Source organism: Pygoscelis adeliae, unplaced genomic scaffold (genome assembly GCF_000699105.1).
Source record: "Pygoscelis adeliae isolate BGI_AS28 unplaced genomic scaffold, ASM69910v1 Scaffold21, whole genome shotgun sequence".
Classification (NCBI taxonomy): domain Eukaryota; kingdom Metazoa; phylum Chordata; class Aves; order Sphenisciformes; family Spheniscidae; genus Pygoscelis; species Pygoscelis adeliae.
The window spans coordinates 5,927,243-5,946,520 of record NW_008824243.1 but is presented as its reverse complement, the minus strand read 5'-3'; the positions used below and the strand labels follow the sequence as shown (position 1 = coordinate 5,946,520).

The following is a 19,278-nucleotide window of genomic DNA, read 5'->3' as shown; positions in this document are numbered from 1 at the left end:
AGCTCCTCCGCCAGCTCTCTCAGCACTCTCGGGTGGATCCCATCCGGCCCCATAGACTTGTGAGTATCCAGATGACGTAGCAGGTCGTTGACCGCTTCCTCTTGGATTATGGGGGGTTCATCCTGCTCGCCATCCCTGTTTTCCAGCTCAGGGCGCCGAGTACCCTGAGGATAACTAGTCTGCCTGCTAAAGACTGAGGCAAACATACAACTACATTCAAAAGAGTTTTCCAACATGCTAGCACTTTTGCTGATTTTATACACTCAGTAGCTATGTCACCTAAAACCAAGGCAACCATGCCTATCAGAACCTTGCTAACATTCAACAGCATGAGACACTAAACAACAAAGGCATCTCGAGGATTAGAATAAACCAGAATACTCTTGACTCACCAGCACAGGTTCACATGGGTTTCTGATAGCCTTAATCTTGTTAAATGATGTTTTACCCCACAAATAGTCCAACTGAAATCACTAAAGTAATTTGTGGGATGAATGCTGCTTGACATAAGAGTGATACCATCATTTGACTTTCGGTAATATGCACTGTTCCTGTCATAACAATATGTGGGTGTAATTAGAGAAAGAAAAAACAATTACTGTTTACAAGAAAGATCGTGACCATTGCTTCTCTCTTAATTCATGTATAAAAGTGTGTGGACTGCTTTTATCACACACAAAAGCTTCTCAAAATGGCCCAAAATGGAAATTTACATCCCTCCCTTTCTAGGATCCCTTAAAAGATGTTGGGATGTTGTGTTGTGTGCATTTCTTCCCCAAATACATACTGATTTAGTTAAACTGTTCCTCTGACCTTTGCTTTGATAGTTCTAATCTTAACATAGCCAGACATTACGCATTTTTCCTATATGTTGAAGGTGCTTTTGCTTCTCTCCTTGAGAAAGGTATGTATTAATCCTAGATTACTCCATTCAAATATGCATTTCTAGAACAGTTCTTCTCTGTTGCGTAGGTTTTATTAAATGCTGTTGTTTATTAATATTCACACCATGTTCAATGTCTTAAAATATTTATGCAATCTACTTCAACAGGAATACAAAATACTTGCTTCTGTAAGCCACGGTACACCTTTTTTCTGTATTTAAAATTACATACAAAGCATCTCAAAACTTAGTAATATAAACTACTGTCATGTACAGAAATACATGTTAACTCAGTGAAATCTCAGAGGACATACTACCACTTTCCAACATGCTTCTTTTCAGTGCAATTATTTTGAAATCCACCTTCATTTTTATTTAAAGAATAATACTGGAGAGTTCTTCTTGAACAACACATAAAAGCATGAAGCCTAATCCAAATATAGACAGCAATAGCAGGTTACATCATTCTGCAGGTATTTAGCCAGTGCAAAGTGGACCTAGTAGGACTATCTTCTCGTAAGCTCTGGACCTGCACCATTGCAGTCAGTGGGAATTTCACACCAATTTTCACAAGTACAGAATCAGGGCTTGGAAGTTTTGCCCAAATGAATTCTATACCTGAACATCTTCCTACTCTCTCTTCTATCCAAAACACTTCCCAGATTTTACACACCATCTACACATTTTAGAAGTTCCCTGCCATATCACTTTTCTTCTATCTTTGCACTGTGACACTTCACTTTCCTTTTTCTTTTGCCCGCTTTCCTCCATGCTTTCCCAACCTCAACCCAGTCTCCTTTTGGTAATAAAGGGAGCTTCTCTCCACCACTGCAACTATATTCTAAATCAAATCACCAGTGATTACTAGCATCACCCAAGCATCACTTCCAGGCAGAGTGCGTCACGGCAGAAACTTACCACAGTCCCATTCATCTGAGCTGTCACTGCAGTCTGCTTGCCCGTCACACCAGAGCTCACGTGGCACACATTCATGGTTGGCACATTCAAGTTCACTCTCTTCACAAAATGCTGCAAGGACAAAAACACATTTCACTCCGAGAAAGAAATGATCAATGTGAGGTTCACATTGAGACTGAAAAAGTGAGAAGGAGGGTGAAGATAGGCACAGATCAGATTTATGGAGCAAGAAAGCGAGACGGATTTGCAACAAAATTCAGGATGGGCATCACTGAGGCAGAAGGTGGTTGCTGTCACACAGTTACAGAGGGCATCACAACTCAAAGGGCAAGGAAGGGTGTCTCGAAATGGCAAGATCTGTGATTACTTAGTATCATTTGTGGTCTTGTCACATGAAACCTGTCTAAGCCTCTCACAATCTTTAAGTGTTCCATGCTGTTTAGGAGACTGCTCCAAAACTGTTTATTCTTCATGTTCTTTGGAAATAATATTTTACTGTAATGCATATGTATTTGCTTTCATCCACAGCAATTCTATATTCACTTTTGGACCCTCCTTTGCTATTTAAAATCATGGAATTATTTTTATCTCCACTTCAGAGATGGGGAACTGATGTACAGATAGACATGCTCCAGCTCACAGTTGGTTGCCAGCTGGCAGCATTAGATAGGGATTTCCTGAATCTTTGTCCGGTGCAAGAACCACAAGAGCTTCCATTTGCAGGTGGCGTTTAGCTTTCCCCCAATCATAAAAAAAACCCTCCCAAAAGGCAGGTGTGTGGCATTACAGTACCCTCCTTACTAACACAGTTCTCTTCCAGCTTCTATAAACCCCATCATTAGGGAATTTTTGAGAGCTGGGGCAGGGCGGAGAGGGAGAGAATGCATGGAAGAAAGCTGCATTCAGTTGTGCCTATGTCTGGCTGTTGTATAGCATCTATACTGCCATACAAACCAAGCATTTATTTGCAACACTAGTGCAAAAAATGTACTCCACTGCAAAAACCATACCAATAGAGCAGGCAGTGCTGCCTACTCTGACATATGTGATCTTTCTGGCTCTGGAATAAAGTGTGCAAAACTAGAAAAAGCTCTCTAACTCTGCCTTCCAGAGACAGCATGTTTCAGAAGCTGGAAGCCCTCAGCTGGGGAAACTTTGCTGCCATTTTGGAATATTCAACCCCTGACACAAAAGCAGAGAGGAAATACAGTCTGACAACTACAGACTAGCTTAACCTAAGCCGTCGGAGAATCTTTTCTCTGCCATGATCTTAATGTGTGATCATGAGCAAATCACTTTAATACCACCTTCCTGTTTTTTAGATTATAGAACACAGACCGCTTGGAAGTCAGATGGTATAATCTTCATGATGAAAACCAGATTAAGAAACGTTCTGTGAGCTGCCTCTTCCCAAAAAGAAACAAAGTTAGATCTACTGATATATGCAGGCTGCCAATCATTTTGGCAAACATATTCATATACTCCACATAGCACATAAAATGTGCCTACCATCCTGTCCCTGCCAACAGAACTCCAGAGACTCAGGAGCAGCTTTTTTTAAATTGTGAAATTATATCCTACAGTCCCAGCAGAAATGCTGAAATACCGGAATTGCCTAGAGAACTTAAATTTCAGCTTTCAACCAAGTTTACCGAGCATCTCTTCTTTCTTGTGCAGGCTGAGTGTCACCCAGTATGTCCTTTTCAGTTCCTTGTCTTGGGGACACGCCCACACACCAGGTTTTCTCAAAAGAAGAGAATTCAGAGTACCACTAATATATTCACAAAAGCGAGGCTAACATCTCACGGCACCCACTCCCAGCTTCGCATGCAGGGTGGGAGCCTGCAAAGCAGCTACCATTCACAGGTCTTCCACCTCTTCCCATCCCGCTGTTCAGCTGCGCAGTGGAAACAGAATACAGGGCAGTTCCTGCAGAGGACCAGGGGGCCTACTGCTCACTGTCAGCACTTTGAGCCAACTTACACTGTGCGCATGGACAGTATGCCCATACTGTCAGTGTACCATACTAAGTTTTGTATCTATCTCAGATACTTATCACAGTTTGGATTGTAGAAGAAGCCTGTGGAGCCAAGTGGGGAGACAGAATCTAAGAAATGTCAAGCAGAAGAGAAATCAAATAAAGCAGGGACACATACGAGATTTACTGAAGAACAGATCAGAAGGAAAATCAAGTGGAAATCAAGGAAAAAAGAGCAGTGAGCAGCTATACCTATATGGAATGAAGTTGAGAAAAGTCGGGAAAAGGAGTCAAGAAGCTACAAGGAATAAAGAAAAGAAGCACAAAGACACAAGAAGGAGGAGGGAGAGAGAGAAAAAAAAGAGAGAGGACTGGAGTGACCAAGGGGACAGCAAGGATCCAAGGATGTGAACAACAGAGGACAAGATGAGGAAAGAGATAAATTGGTGCCATAGCAAAACTGAAAAGGAAACTGAGGGAATGACTAAGCCTTTCTGTCTGTAGGAAACCTTTTTACTTCCATTTATTTTGCACCCCAAGATCCCAAAAATGTGATCAGCCCTTTATGGGCTGATAAACTGTTAAAACTGTTAACTATTAAACTTGTTAAAACTGCATAAACTCTTACAGCAGTTCTTTTCATCCATCATGTCAGGGCAGTCTGGGAAACCATCACAGATCATAGTGTGTTTGATGCACAGCTTCTTCAAAGGACACTCCCAAAGACCCCTTTCTCTGCAACCTGGAGGCAGAGAAGTACAGTTTTGAAACACTTGCATGCAATATCAAATCAACTGTTTTATTCTTCCTTAATAACCCTGAAACACCCAAAATAATTTCATTTGCAATATAAATTTTAAAAGGTACCAAGAATAGTTACTAACGAGGAAATGGAAATAAGATTGTCACAGTGCACACTTGATAAATGGGTATAAAACATATAACACTGCATAATACTTCAGTGCTTTTTAAATAATAATGAGAAATATGTATTTTTTTTCTGGCAGTGCTGATACAGAATCTAATGCAGATCACAATGAAAGGCAGAGAGATGCTGTAAGTATTGATCACAAACAGTTTTCCTGGTTCCATAATCTGAGACCAAACCAGTTTGAAAATATTAGAATGACCTAATGCTGTATGAATCTTCAAGAGGGTTCGTTATTATGCAGGGAACACACTGCATTATCGTCTCTTCAATGTCCTGCTAACCAGCCTCTCTGATTTCAAGAGGAATACTTATAAAACTGTGTCAAAGTGCTTTGACAGGAAAATTCCTGTTAGTCAGCTAGAGGAAATTAAGAATGGCCCAAAGTACATTTTAGAAAAATGTTTTCTCTTGTTTTGTTTCACTATTTATTTCCATCAACTAATAAAGCACTTCACTGTGATACCAGTTTAAATACTTCGACATACTAATGTCCTGCACATCTGACATTCTGGTTTTATAGGAAGCCATAAAAACAACGTGTTCTCCTGCCTAAAACAGATGGTTTGATTGCCTTGTTTGGCCTGTTCTATAGATGATAATGCTAGTTTTCATTTTAATCCAAGCTCAAATTCAGGTGACAGCCCTGATGTCCCCACACGCAAATAGTTGAGGTATAAGTTCACAAACTGCATTTGAAGCAGCATCTCTGTTTGCCTGGACCTGGAACTACTGCAGCGTATCAGCAGTAAGTTACTAACCAGATATGTTGTTTCCAAGAAGTGTTATTTCAGAAGTGAATATTTTACAAACATGAACCAGAGAATCACTAGCTCATATGATTACTGGTAAAATCTACTCACATTTTAATTGTAACTGGATGTGTGGAGTGCTTGATTTTGTTTAGACTGAAAAAGCCATGTAAATAAATGTTACAGCACAGAGAAATAAATAGCCTTGAACCTGTGAAACTAATCCCACACGATCAAAGAACTTTCTTGGGTATCACCATTTTCCGGGTCTCCTTCTCAACAATATTTGTGATAACTATTAATGAAAAATTAATTGAAACCAAACAAAATTTTACTCTAATAAAGAACAAAGAATATCAGTCATGTTAGGAACTTGATATGAAAATAAAATAAAAAAGCTTAAAAAAATATAATTTATGAACATTGCAATTTTTTAGCAGTGTTTACAATTAATAAAATACATGTTTGCTTTTCCCCTTCATCACACATTATAGTGTTACACTGTGAAGTGTTCTATGACTCTCCAAAATTTATCTTTGAGTACAATAGAGACAATTCCCTAGGAAAAATTCACTACTTACTGAATTCAGTGTTCAAATATACTGTTTTGTTGGTAGAAGCCATCTACCATTTGGTGTATTTATATTTCTTCTCTAAATATTTTTGTGACATACATTTTTTATTTAATGACGATGAAATGGAAGTGAAAATGGAGGTAGAAAAACTTGTCCATATTTACATTACCCCCATCTCAAACATACGTTTTGGCAAGAGATAGGGATTCCGATGTGATCTTACCTTCATTCTTCTTCAAAATTTGAAGCAAGTTACCATCTGTTATTCACACGTATATTCCCCATGCAATTATTATTAGTTGATAACAAGTTGATAACATTAAGACCACCACATTTTTCTCTCAACTAAAATACTACAGTCAGAACTCAGATTACAGAAAATAGTGAAGGACAATACTGTTTTTGAATGTTATGTCTCCAATTTCTTTAGTACTCTTCTAGGACCCTCTTCTGCTCTCTGCCAGAGGCATTGTTCAGCAGCCAATAAATTAATATGATCAATTACAATCAAGCATATTTAATACCACAAACTCCCTTGATGTCTATCATAATAATGCTAATTTTCAGAAATTAACTTCCTCACACTTTACTGAAATGCACTCAGAAGTCGCACATTCAGAAATCTGGGTCAAATTTTCTCCCCAAATCCTAGTCTAAATGGCACTAAAGTCTTAGGATTTCACTGCAATTGCATGGGTGACATTTCCTCTGACAAAGATCACATGAAAGTATGACAGGGATTCCTAACAGGAGGAGACAGTGGGTGCTGAATACAGCTCTGCTCTGCATGGGCAGAATATACCTTAGTCCCTTTGGACTGTTCCACCTTCTGTTTTTGGCCAGAGTAGCTTGAGCATCCAAAAGCTGTAGCTAGTCTTTTCCAGCCTCCTCCTCCCTGCACTGTGAAGTTGTTCCATGCCTGTCATTTAAGGTACTTCAAATACAAGGTTTGTAATTTAAATGCTGACTGTTATTTAATGATATAAAAGCAATTTCAAAGGATTAATCTAATAAAATGTGAGCTAGCCATTTACACATGGAAAGATCATCAAGTTTTGATTTTGCCCTGCACACATGGAATATGAATGAGTTGGAGACAGTTACTTCTGGAGCTCTACAAGGACTTTCTGTTTTTCAGTAACAACATTACCCCTGGTCAATGTAATGTCACACTGACAGCAGTAATTTCCTAGCAGATACAGTCTTCCATATTTATAGAAACTGATAAGAATTCTGCTGATTGCTAGTGACATTCTGTCTAGACTGTAGAGACAGAGAGAGATCCACTCGAGAAATGAATGTTATATATTAGAGCAATATTTCATATGTTAGTGTTTAGGAGAATAAAATTATCCTAAAAGACGCATAGCAGTTAGTGTTCTAAGGAGTTAAGAACAGGTGGCAACAAAGAATATTTGGCAGGGAGGACAACTGAGACAATTGATTCAAAGGTAAAGAGATTACAAACTCTGAAAGAGTCACTGTGTTCATCAGCTCTGCCTTTCCTTTATAATCCAAACAAGAGAATGACCTAGTATTAAATCCTGTTTCAGCAAGCATGTCTTTTTTTTCTTTTTGCTTTCTTTTTGCAGGGGGAGGGGAATGGGGCAGAAAGAGGAGAGAGAACACAAGCGTGATTTGAAAAGTCCTAGAGATTGAGAATACATTGCGCCTTAGCGATAAATGACCCCCTGGTTACTTCAATCATTAAAAAAACCTGCTCTTAAAAAAAAAGAAGCATTTTATAGAGCTGGAATTTTAGCCTAGCTTCAGCTTTCAGGTCTTGGATCTTATTTTATTTTTGTGCAGCTGAGTAGAAAGTCTTTTATTGACACAAGTTTGTTGCTCACAAACTGTGCTTCCATCTTAACCTGCTCTCTGTTAAAAAAAACAGGTTGTGCACCTTAGCCCTACTCTGCTGGAATGTTTTCCAATCCTTTACTCATATTCACACCTCTTCTCTAAATCCTTAGTGATTTACAATTATTCTCTTTGCCCCTAGGGATGCCAGGCCAGCATGCAGAACTCCATGGAGGCTGCTACCTTAGTCACGTAAAGAAATAGTATAAACTCCCTTTTCCTTCTCAAAATTCTCCTGCCAGCACGTACAAGGTTAAATAGCAACCAAGAGATTTATTAGTTATTCTCAAGCTCAATACATCCCCTTAAGTTTAAAGTCAAGAGCATCTCTACCGTAAGTAAATTCAGAAATACACTGGAGAATAAACTTTGTGGTTACCACTTTATCCTTGTACCTACAGCTTGAGATTGGCCAATCTGAAAAAACATGTAATTCTTGATCCTTGCAGTACAGAATCCACTTCAGCAACACAGATCTATACATCATAATGAAAATATTATCATGTATAAATTTAAAACTGTATTTATGAATTCAAGATTTAAACTGCCAGGAAGTCACATTTTAGCTCAGTAGAACCTCCAGCAATATCAAAAGAATTAAACCTGCAGCATTTTTTATCTTGATTATTAAAGGAATACTCAAACATCCTGGAATACGGTTAGCAGAATCTAAATGATAAAAGAGCATAAATTGTGTTGACGTTAATCAAGAAGGATGCTTGCTAAAGTATTTTTACTGTCACTAGTAAAAAAACCACTTTCAAACATATTTTTCTTACAGAAAAAGGGGTTTATCCTCTGAACTGTCATGCTATGGTTCAAATAACTGAAAGAAAAACAAAACTCATTTTCTAATGCTTCAACTACTCTCCATTCAAAAGATCCAACTCATCGAATTTATTTACCACAGTTGTCCTCATCGCTATCATCCTCACAGTCAGCTTGACCATCACATCTTCTGGATGCCAGGACACACCTCCCAGAATGGCACTTGAAGTGACTGGGTGAGCATTCTGTCAATGACACAGAACAGGGAGAAACAAGAGTCCATAAGCTGCAAGCTTAGTCATCACGTGTACTTACTTATTTATCGCTGTGACTTGTTTCGGAAGGGTAAATGACAGGAATAGAAAGCTTGTGCAATACTAAACTGGAATTATGTAGCAGGCAAGACTCTTAACAATTGCACTGTGAATGGGGTGGAGCGATATTTTCCAGAGCTCTCCCTCACATGCCACCCTCTGTCAAATTTCAAAGCTTTGCCAAACAACTGGCATGCAATGTTTAGATTGTGGGCATGGATTTTCTAGCTACTTTTCTCACTGTTGTGGTGTTGTGTGAAGCAGAAATAGATCATCTGATGTGTTGAAATGTGTATAAGAGATTCCCAGGATAAAAAAAATATATATTTTGGCAATTGTGTGGCTACTTGAATTAATAAAACCACCTACAAATGTCCACTAATTAACCCTTACATCGCTTCTGCCTCATCTTGCAGATTAACATTTTGAGAAAGCTTTATTTAGATGGTTTTGAAAAACCCACCCTTTTTTTCACGCTGTACATGTCACTGACTTTGATGTACAACCTCCATCATATGTTGCCTTTTTTTTTTTCCCTTCCTGCAAAATCTCTCAGGTATTTAATACCATGCAGTTCCTTGGGTAAATTTTAGGATTCAATAAACAGTTGTACCAAAAGTATCGTCAATCAACTCGGGAGCCTTAGAAAATAACATTCTAATGATAAAAGGTATGTGAACTATACTTCCAACATTTAAGAATAACTCATTATGAAAATAACTAAGTTTACAATGCATACTGTCTTGGCCAGCAGTATTCTTGGATTCAGCACTGACTGGAAGAGAAGTTAAGCAATTCAGCACATTGTAATAACTCTGTCAATTATAGCTTAAGTTGGAAAATCACCTATATTTTGTAATCATAAACATTTTAAATGCTCTCAGAAGCTTAATTTCTTTTGTTACATGTGTTTTTTTCAGAAATATTTATTTAAGATTTTAAACTTCCCAGGGAAGACTTTCTAACCAACATTGGTAATCTGTAGAAATCTGGCATTGAATCAATATAAAATTCTAGCAGTAAGTGAACCCAAAACAACTCTGATAAAACCCCTTAATTAGTTACACTGTTTCTAAAAGAATACTAAAAAACCCTCCTTTTTCATTGATTTTCCAGGAATATCTATTTCAGTGCTAAGATGATCAATAAGCAGTGAATCAGCTTACTAGGCAGAGTCCCTCTAATTAAAATGATTTTTTTTTTAAATTATAGTTTTTATAAGTGAACAGAATTTATCTCTAGAAATGGAACATACTAGTCCTGTATGCAGTAGTATATTTAAAATATAACCACTCTATGTTACATTTCAAAGCCAAATGATCTAATAACACAGGGAGGAAGGTTAAAAGACATTTGATACCTGAGAAAATTAAATCACATTATTTTTCTTTAACTCACCTTGTTGTGCCAAAATCTTACTTTTCCTTTCCTACAGACTGCTGTGTAATAATGGATAATTCCTTTCCATCAGCCTACTGCTGTAGAGGGCAATTATCTCCTTGTCTCTCAAGAGTCCCACGACAGAGGATTTCATTACCATGGTATTACACATCTTTATAAAATCTTCACAGTGATATATGTGCACATGGACTTTGCTTGAAGAAATAGCATTAACTGCTACATATACTTCACTGTTTTTTCATGATTCCTTCACTATATTCACAGCAATACATCTTCACTAAAAGAACTATAGACTAACTAGCTTTCACCCATTGCTTTCTCTGAGCAAGATCAAGACTGTGGAAAGACCATCATCACCATGTAGGTAAGTAGGAGAAGAGTGAGAACTGAACACAATCACTGTGTGCTACTGAACTGTAGCACACACCATCTCACTATTTTCTCAGCTACTTTACTGGCGTTTTGGCAAGAAAAAGAAAAGGCATGTCAGAATTCCCACAGACCTCACATCCAATGACCACTGTAGAAGGAGAAGCTGCACAGCTCTTCTCTTCACACATACAAAGAATATCTAGAAGCATTTAAGGCAATGTCATTCTTTTGTTCCATGTTCACACCCACAATGATTAGTATTAAGCTGAACTCAAAATTTGTCAGTTGCTACTGAAGCTGGTTTGGCACAATTCTCTACAAAACTTTTCCCAAACAAAAACCAAGAGCAAACAGTAGCTGGCAAAGACACTAACATTACAATATTTTTCTCAGAGCTGTCGAGGGGCTCAGCTTTGATAAGATTGCCAAGAGTCTGTCTCATGGTTAGAAAAGCATTATTATATCATCTAAATAGGTAAAAAAGTGAAGTATAAACACAAGCAAGCAGTAGGTGTGGTGTTAGCAACAAATCTCAAACGCTGACTTTCACAGATTGAGGGTAATTGATCCTTCCTTCTAATAGATTTCTTATGAGAACTTCCTCTTATTTGCAAACTGTAGGTATTCAAATTCCCTGAAACTCAGTTTGGAATCGTTTTCACAGTTTAAATATTATAATTTAAAGAGGAGGTATGGGAAAAAAATCAGTGACTTCGGGAACCTAATTAAATCTTTAATTTCCTGTTATATGTATTTATAGGAGTTACCTTCTACATCTTCATCTGGTGTGAGACAAGTTTTGTTGTCTGAGTTCTCATCTGGAAACTGAGTGCAGTCAGTATCTTCTGGCCACTGCAGACCTACAATCCCAAGTACAGACTCACAGCGTTCCTTAGACTGTACACATAATGTCCTGAGGAGACAGAGTGGAATTGCACAAAGTAACTGAGTGACAGTCTTAAAAATTCCCAGTTATTGGAAGTTAATAATCCTAGCCAAAGTTAAAGATGAAGATCAAGGAAAAATCAGTTAATCAGATTTCTTTAAATGAAAAAAAAAAAAAAAAACCCAAAAGATATGTTGCTACTGTTGAAACGTTATTTTAAGTTATTGTATGCAGACTATTACCTGAGTTATAATAGCCAAATATAACTACTTACAAACTTCCTCTCCTCTGTAAGGGATGGCAGAGAACCTTATTTAAGAAGCACTAACTGTCCTCCTTCAGGAAAAAAAGCCAAATACATTTTGTACCAGTGAAATGCTACCTCTTCTGATGATGCTACCTCAGAAACCATGCGGTTTCAGAAGGACAAAATATTTAAACCTGCAAACAAAAGAGTGAAGAACTCCCCAGGGAATTCAATAAAATTAAAAGTTTGGTGAAAATCAAAGCACAGATCAAGCTAGTCTTGAGGGTGTTGTCAGTTAGAGCAACAGAAGTTTGTATCATCACACCTGGAAAAAGGCATGAACATAATTCTCCTGCTGCACTTTTTTTTTTTTTTTTACCATAGAAAGACAGGATGCGCCACACAAAATTTTTTCAGTGTTCATCTACATTAACATCCTGTCTTGCAAAATACCCAATGTCAAATGCTTCAAAAGTATGAAGAGAAAATGCACAATAGAAAAATCCCCTGTTATTTTAAGCATTATTTTAAACATTTAGCAACTACTTTTGCCTGGAATCATAGCTGATGTGCTGTTCAATATAATAGTCTTGTCTTGTACCTGTGGTATTTTGAATCCCTGTTTGTTTCAACTGCCTCTTTTTTTTTATTTTTGTGGAATATTAACTAGGCAGTATGGGATTAGGAACCTCAACATCCTTTTCATCTCTTCCTCCAAACAGAAACATGCATCATGCTTAACAGGTATTTGTCTAAGCTGTTCTTAAAAACTCTTCAGTCAGCAAGATTTCATATACTTCCTTATCACTCATTCTCATACACAGGTATCTATTATTTTCCTTATATCTGACCTATAGCTCTCCTGATGTACTTTAAATCCATTGCTTCCTGATTTAACCTCAGTGACCATGGTGAACAATTTATTTTCTCACAGAAGCTCATTTTTACCTATTTGAAGGCTATGATGTCTCCCCAAGTCTTCTCTTGTTTCTAAACTCAGCAACTCATTTAATTGCACCTTTTAGATCATATTTTCTAAACCTATAATCATTTGGACTTTCTCCTACTGTTTCAAAGAAATTCTCCTTTGTTCTTATAGGTTGAAAAATATTCAACAGTAGGATCCCACCCATTTCTATTTTTTTCCAGTTTCCTTCATGTCACTTTTAATTTGCCTTTTATTTAATTTGATTAATTTTTTCCAGATCTTTCTTCTAGGAACAGACAGTCCTTTCGTGGAAGTAATTTTATTCCACTCATTTTCCTTTGACCTTTTGACCAATGGACCATTTTTTTTCCTGCAATCAGCTTCAAGAAATGCCGTGACCAAAACCAAGCGAACAGATCCATTTAAGATCAATTATTTTATGCTCTTTTGAGAAAACAATACATTATTAATCTTCTCAATTTTAATTTTTTTGCGGGGGGGATTGCATGAAGAAGAGACAATGTTTTTCCACGCCAAATGATTCACCATTGAGTTGAGCAGCTGGAAGGAATGGATGAATGGATTCACATTGGTTAACCATGCTACAGTTAGAGACTCTCTCTTTCCTTTTAGATCCTTCTCAATATCGAAAAGGTTGACTCCAACCACCACTTTATAACCTCAGCTTTCTGAATGCCAGAATTTTTATTTACCAATGACAAAATCTAAAACCAACCACAATAATATGATGAATACATTTTAAAAATTTGATTTTGTTAGCTGAGACATCTAAGCCATTTCTGTCCTCTGTTCTCTGCACACTCAAATCTTTGGCCAAAGCTGACCCTTTCCAAAAGCTATTGCAAGCCATTTAGTTGTCAGTCTGGTTAAAGAATTAAAATGTAGATAATTTTCAGAGTAGTGCCCATCACAGCACATATGGAAGCCTACTGCAATACTGATAGGAAAATTGGAAGAGCAATTGGTACTTTTTTTTTTTTTTAATGCTTCCCACATTCGCATACCGAGTCTCACAGTTGGGGTATCAGAATACCTTGGTAACAGCTGACTTTATTTACTTATCAGTCAAATCTCATCTGTGGTATTGTCTATGAATCAATCTAACAAGTTAACAGTTAACAAGAGCACACATAACAAAGCAGAGAAATCTCCTTCTTGAAGGAGAAAGAAATACAAGGTAAAAAAAAAAATGTAGCATAGAAATGTGTAATTTTCTGCAATGGAATTCAATCTAGCACTTTTTTAAGAACATGAAGCATATTTAGCAGTTAACTAAAATATCTCTTTACTCTCCCAATTCAAATACAGTAATGGGATGCCTAAATTGATGCCAACACACAAGGGGCATGAGATTTGACCAGGATTATTCTTCATACATATCTGTCACAATTTTGAAACAACGCCAAAGTCAGCTGGAGACTACTTAAATACACAGATAATGTAATCTCCATGTCATTACAGGCTAACGTGACTAGGATAGAATATGTCCTATCCGGTGATAGGACGTGTGGGAATGGTTCAAAGCTGCGCCAGGGGAGTTTTAGACTGGGCATTAGGAAGCATTTCTTTACTAAGAGGGTGGTCAAACAGTGGAACAGTCTTCCTAGACAGGTGGTCGATACCCCAAGCCTGTCAGCGTTTAAGAGGCGTTTGGACAATGCCCTTAATAACATGCTTTAACTTGGTCAGCCCTGAATTGGTCAGGCAGTTGGACTAGGTGATCGTTGTAGGCCTCTTCCAACCAAAATAGTCTATTCTATTCAATATATACATTTTGAAAATTATTGAACTGCTATTCCTCTCCTTGTTTTGAATACTTCAGATACTAATCACACACGTGTAATAAACTGCATTTAATGATCTTATAAAATATGGTTCTCTACTTTTTGCTAGGGAATTCCAAAGCAAAGTTTCTGGCATTTTCAATGGAAACAGAAAATTGGGAAAGACTAACATGACAGACAATATCAGTCAAGAATTAAATGAATTATAGCATAGTACCTGCAAGGTGGGATCCGCTGATTTGTATGGGGGTCACATTTCGGAACTAAGATTGTACAGGCAAAAAACATAAGGTATTTGTAGCAGTTGGTCTGAACCAAGGCTGGGAAAAGAGAAGACTCCCAGCTGATAGAGGCTTCCTTCTGCGTCCTGTGGCCCAGGTAGTTTGGGTAATAAGTATAGTTGTAAGGCAAGTTCATACAGAGTTCCAGAGTAATTGGTTCACACTGGCCTTTCACAGAAAGAAAACAAAAAAAGAAACACAAATGGTGGGAGATTAAATGAAATACAGAAGAAATAATTACATAAATATTTAACAAATTTATCAGTCTGGATTTCCGCTCAGGCTTGAGAAACTACAAGTTTCAGAGCTCAAGACCACATATGAGCCTATTCACACCAGTAAAGAAAGGTGGGTTTGACCTCTGCCTACCTAATAACATATTCAGAGACTTGGATTCCCTTACCAATATGCATTAACTTCCTGAGTAACATCTTAACTTTAACATGGTACAGTAAACCATTCTTTAAAAACAGATTTATTCTTTTTAAATCAAGTTTCTGATGATTTTCAAGAGCTCCTGTACGGCACAGCAACACACTTCCTACTGATGTACTATGCTACCATAACACACCTCATACTGGCAGGGCAATTGTCAAAATTAAGACGACTGGGATCATAGGATACTTTGGGTTGGAAAGGATCTCAGGAGGTCTCTAGTCCAACGTCCTGCCCAAAGCTTGTTCAGCTCTGAGGACTGATCAGGTTTCCCAAGGCTTTATTCAGTCAGGTCTTGAAAAAATCTCTAATGACAGAGACTGCACAATTTCTCTGTATAGAAAACAGAAGGCAGGATTTTTTTTTTGTTTTATTTTTTGCATCCCAAGATCTGAAGGAAGAATGGGGATGATTATGTTATGTATTGTACAAACACCAAGTAAGAAGCAGTCTACATGCTAATAATTTAATTCAGATAAGACATAATTGATAATAAAAAGAATCATAAGCAAGAGCAAAACAAATGCAACAGCTACAAGTCCATATGATTACACAGACTATAGCTGTATAAAAAAAATCATCCATCTTTTAGGGGGTTTATCACAACACATATTGAACTGACCGAGTATTTTGGATTTAAAAAAATTGTACAGCTTTTGTATTTCTGGTAGTCAGAAATATTTATTTTTCAACTTTCCACCACAACAGAAAACAACAGACAGAATTTCACTTCAATTCAGACTGAAATTCAGCTTTTATTTAGCACTGAGACCAATGTGAAATTATTTAGTTTTATTTACTTTTGAAATATGAGAAAGTTTTCCATGAAGAAGTGTACTATTCAAAAGTCATTTGTTATCAAAAGACTGCATATAATTGCCTCTTCTGGAAGCAAATGTATCTTAATATGATTAATATTCTCCGCCAGCCAGTTGCTAATGTCAGTTGCCAGCACAGTGTGGCAACTGTGTGATCCTATAGCTGGATCTTTGAGAGGAAGTTGAAAGAAGATCCAACAGATTCAGCTGATCAGCAGAACTGGCCAGTCTTTCTTGGACTGGCATTCCCTGTTATAACCTCTTTTAGTATTTACCTCTAATCTGAGGATCACGAAGCTCATTTCCTCTCTGCTAAATCCTTGCACACTGCCAATACTGAACTACTGCTGTTGTCTCCAACCACTTAGTCCCAGCTTTGGGGTATATGATGTTCAAAGACTTCAACTATCCTCCTCACATTACTGCCATTTCCTTTTCTTCATGATGAACTCTCCCTTGTCAGCCCCAGATGCCCAGATCAGTTTGGTTTTGTCTTTTGATTTTTCACCAGTAAGCATCTTTTCTTGACGTGTACAGAATATTACATGTTCATCAGTATTTCATGATGAAACCCGAGTAAATGAACACAAAAGTACATGCAATGTTCTAAGCGTTTCTATAACATAACATTATTCCAGACTAAAGGGTAAAAAAGCATGTATATCATTCTCTCTTTTGTTATGCCTCACATTTATAGGGGTTTAAGTGAATTCTAGAAGAAAATCTAGTCCACTGAAATGCCCCCGTAGGATAGCTCTTCACATGTTTTCAATATGATTACATCTTCCACATTGTGTTTAGAAAGCCTTTATCACATTATGTGCAAAAGTGTCATCGCAGGTTTGAAAAGAGTAACTTTGACTCTCACACCCAATTCCCTACAATCCACAAGCAGAGTAACAAAAGGAACATACGCTCCAGGGGAACATCTGACTGAGTTTAAGTAACCCAAGTGTTAATTTTTCCTTCAGATGTCTGTCCTACAGTTTAAGAGATCTTGCTACTCCCTTATTTATAGTATATGTAAGTACAACCTAATGAGTGGGGAACAAGGAACAAAATTCATTGTATCTTTTATCCTAAATAAAAAAAACCTAAACAGATTATGCGTGGGTTTAATATCTTAATGTATTTATTATTAACTTGCTCTACCTACTACATAGGAATTTGTCAAACATAGTAACAGAAGTGAATGGGATATTTCACAGAACCACAGAATGGCTGAGGTTGGAAGGGACCTCTGGAGGTCATCTAGTCCAAGCCCCCTGCTCAAGCAGGGCCACCTAGAGCAGTTTGTGCAGAACCATGCCCAGACAGCTTTTGACTGTCTCCAAGGATGGAGTCTCCCACAACTTCTCTGGGCAACCTGCGTTCAGTCACCCTTGCAGTAAAAGAAGTGTTTCCTTATGTTCAGAGGGAACCTCCTGTGTTTCAGTTTGTGCCCATTGCCTCTGGTCCTGTCACTAACCACCGAAATAGCCTGGCTCTGTCTTTTTTACACTGTCCCTTCAGATATTTGTTCTGTTATCCTAAATATGTTGTAACTGCATTATAATACAGAGCCTAAACTGATCAGACATTATCACACACTGAGAACACCCATCTTATGCAATATTGTGAAATGTGGCCTATGCTTTGGAATTTTCCAACCAAAGAGTTATTAGGCCAGAAAATACTGCTTTGTCAAAACTGAAATTTTACATGGGAATTCTCGTCTCTTACCAAAGATGAAATAACTCTGGTCAAAATATGAACAGTGAAAATAACATGAAAAAAGAAAATAGTACTTCCAGATGTTATGCAAGAAAAATCTCACCCAAATTCTCTTGCTGTTTCATTGTGTATAAACAATTAAATATTCACTGGACCAGAAAGGAAGAAAGAGAGATGATCCACAAGTCTAATTCAGATTGTGTGTTACTCCTGTTGAGAATTATGGACTGTTGCCCATAATATGATGAGGAAACATCTTCATGAAAAACCTCTTGTGTTTCTCATGACGTGGAATAGGAACATCATTGTTTTAGAACTCAAATATCACATGTCAAAAAGTGTTTTTCACTATCTTGTAACATAGTCCTAGCTACTTGAACGTTTTCCAAAATTGCTGTCCATACATACAATGGGATACAAAAACCTGCATTGATCAGAAAAAGATTTTGGACCACAGAACAAACTGCTTTGGACCACAGTAAGTCTCATACTGATTTATCCACAAAGAAGATGAGTCCAAGAAAGACAGTACACTTTCAGCTCTCTCTTATTGTGAGAAAGACTGAATTGCAGTCACACTGCTTGAAAGACTTGCCTTTTACAGGCCTGTAGTCACTGTTTATGAAAGGTAATTTGCTTAAGAGAGAACTGCTCCCTGAGTATATAAGAACCAGAGGTTACTGTGGGAATTTACGTATTTTCCTACTTGTTGGGTAAGGCTGTTGCTGATGCCTTGTTTGCCAGCCAAATAGAGGACCTGTCTTATGCATGACTGGTGACTACACAGCCATCATCTGTGAGTCCAATGTTCATCCCATCACAATACATCAGATACATTTTATGTGTTCTTTACTAAGCAGTTTAAGTTATACATATTTAAAAATAAATAAAATTACAAAATACTGTCTTTTTTTTTACCTGAGTAAATGTAAAGTTGCTACAGTTTTAAACATATAAAACAGGGCTTAGTGTAACGCCTGTTAAGTTGTGGAAGCATTATGAGTAAAGAAGCTTTGAAACAGCAGATAGAAATACTGAAGCCCCTGTTCCTAGGTAAACCGCAGTTTTGTGGCAAAGTCAGTAATGCCCAAATAAAAAAGCTGAATCTTCAAATGGAGAAACTGAGAAGCAACACCTGTTCTTAGAGGCACAGGCTGCTAAAGCTGCTGCTTCTCCTGCAGGCAGAGAGATCTGGGACTAAACATCCTTCACTCCCATGAGCCTTCAGCCCACAATAAATCAATCTTATCATACACATTTAAACTTGTGACTAGCTAGAGTGGAGTTATTCAAGTCAGTAATTATATCTCAACAATTACTCATGTATTCTGACCTTAACACATCAGGAAAATATGACCTTCAAATCTCACCAAAGACAAGAAAAGATTACTTGAAGAACTGTTTTCTTTGGAGATG

General features: G+C 37.5%; 1 protein-coding gene across 1 annotated transcript in view; it reads right to left on the bottom strand.

Moving 5' to 3' along the window:
* CORIN (corin, serine peptidase) overlaps positions 1-19,278 on the bottom strand; it is a 140,865-nt gene that overhangs the window by 25,652 nt on the left and 95,935 nt on the right. The window contains exons 9-13 of the mRNA XM_009335224.1: positions 14,833-15,064; positions 11,517-11,662; positions 8,800-8,907; positions 4,408-4,521; positions 1,802-1,912 (exon numbers count right to left, since the gene is read on the bottom strand). Of these exons, the coding sequence (XP_009333499.1) occupies positions 1,802-1,912; positions 4,408-4,521; positions 8,800-8,907; positions 11,517-11,662; positions 14,833-15,064 (711 nt within the window). The remainder of the gene's footprint in view (positions 1-1,801; positions 1,913-4,407; positions 4,522-8,799; positions 8,908-11,516; positions 11,663-14,832; positions 15,065-19,278) is intronic.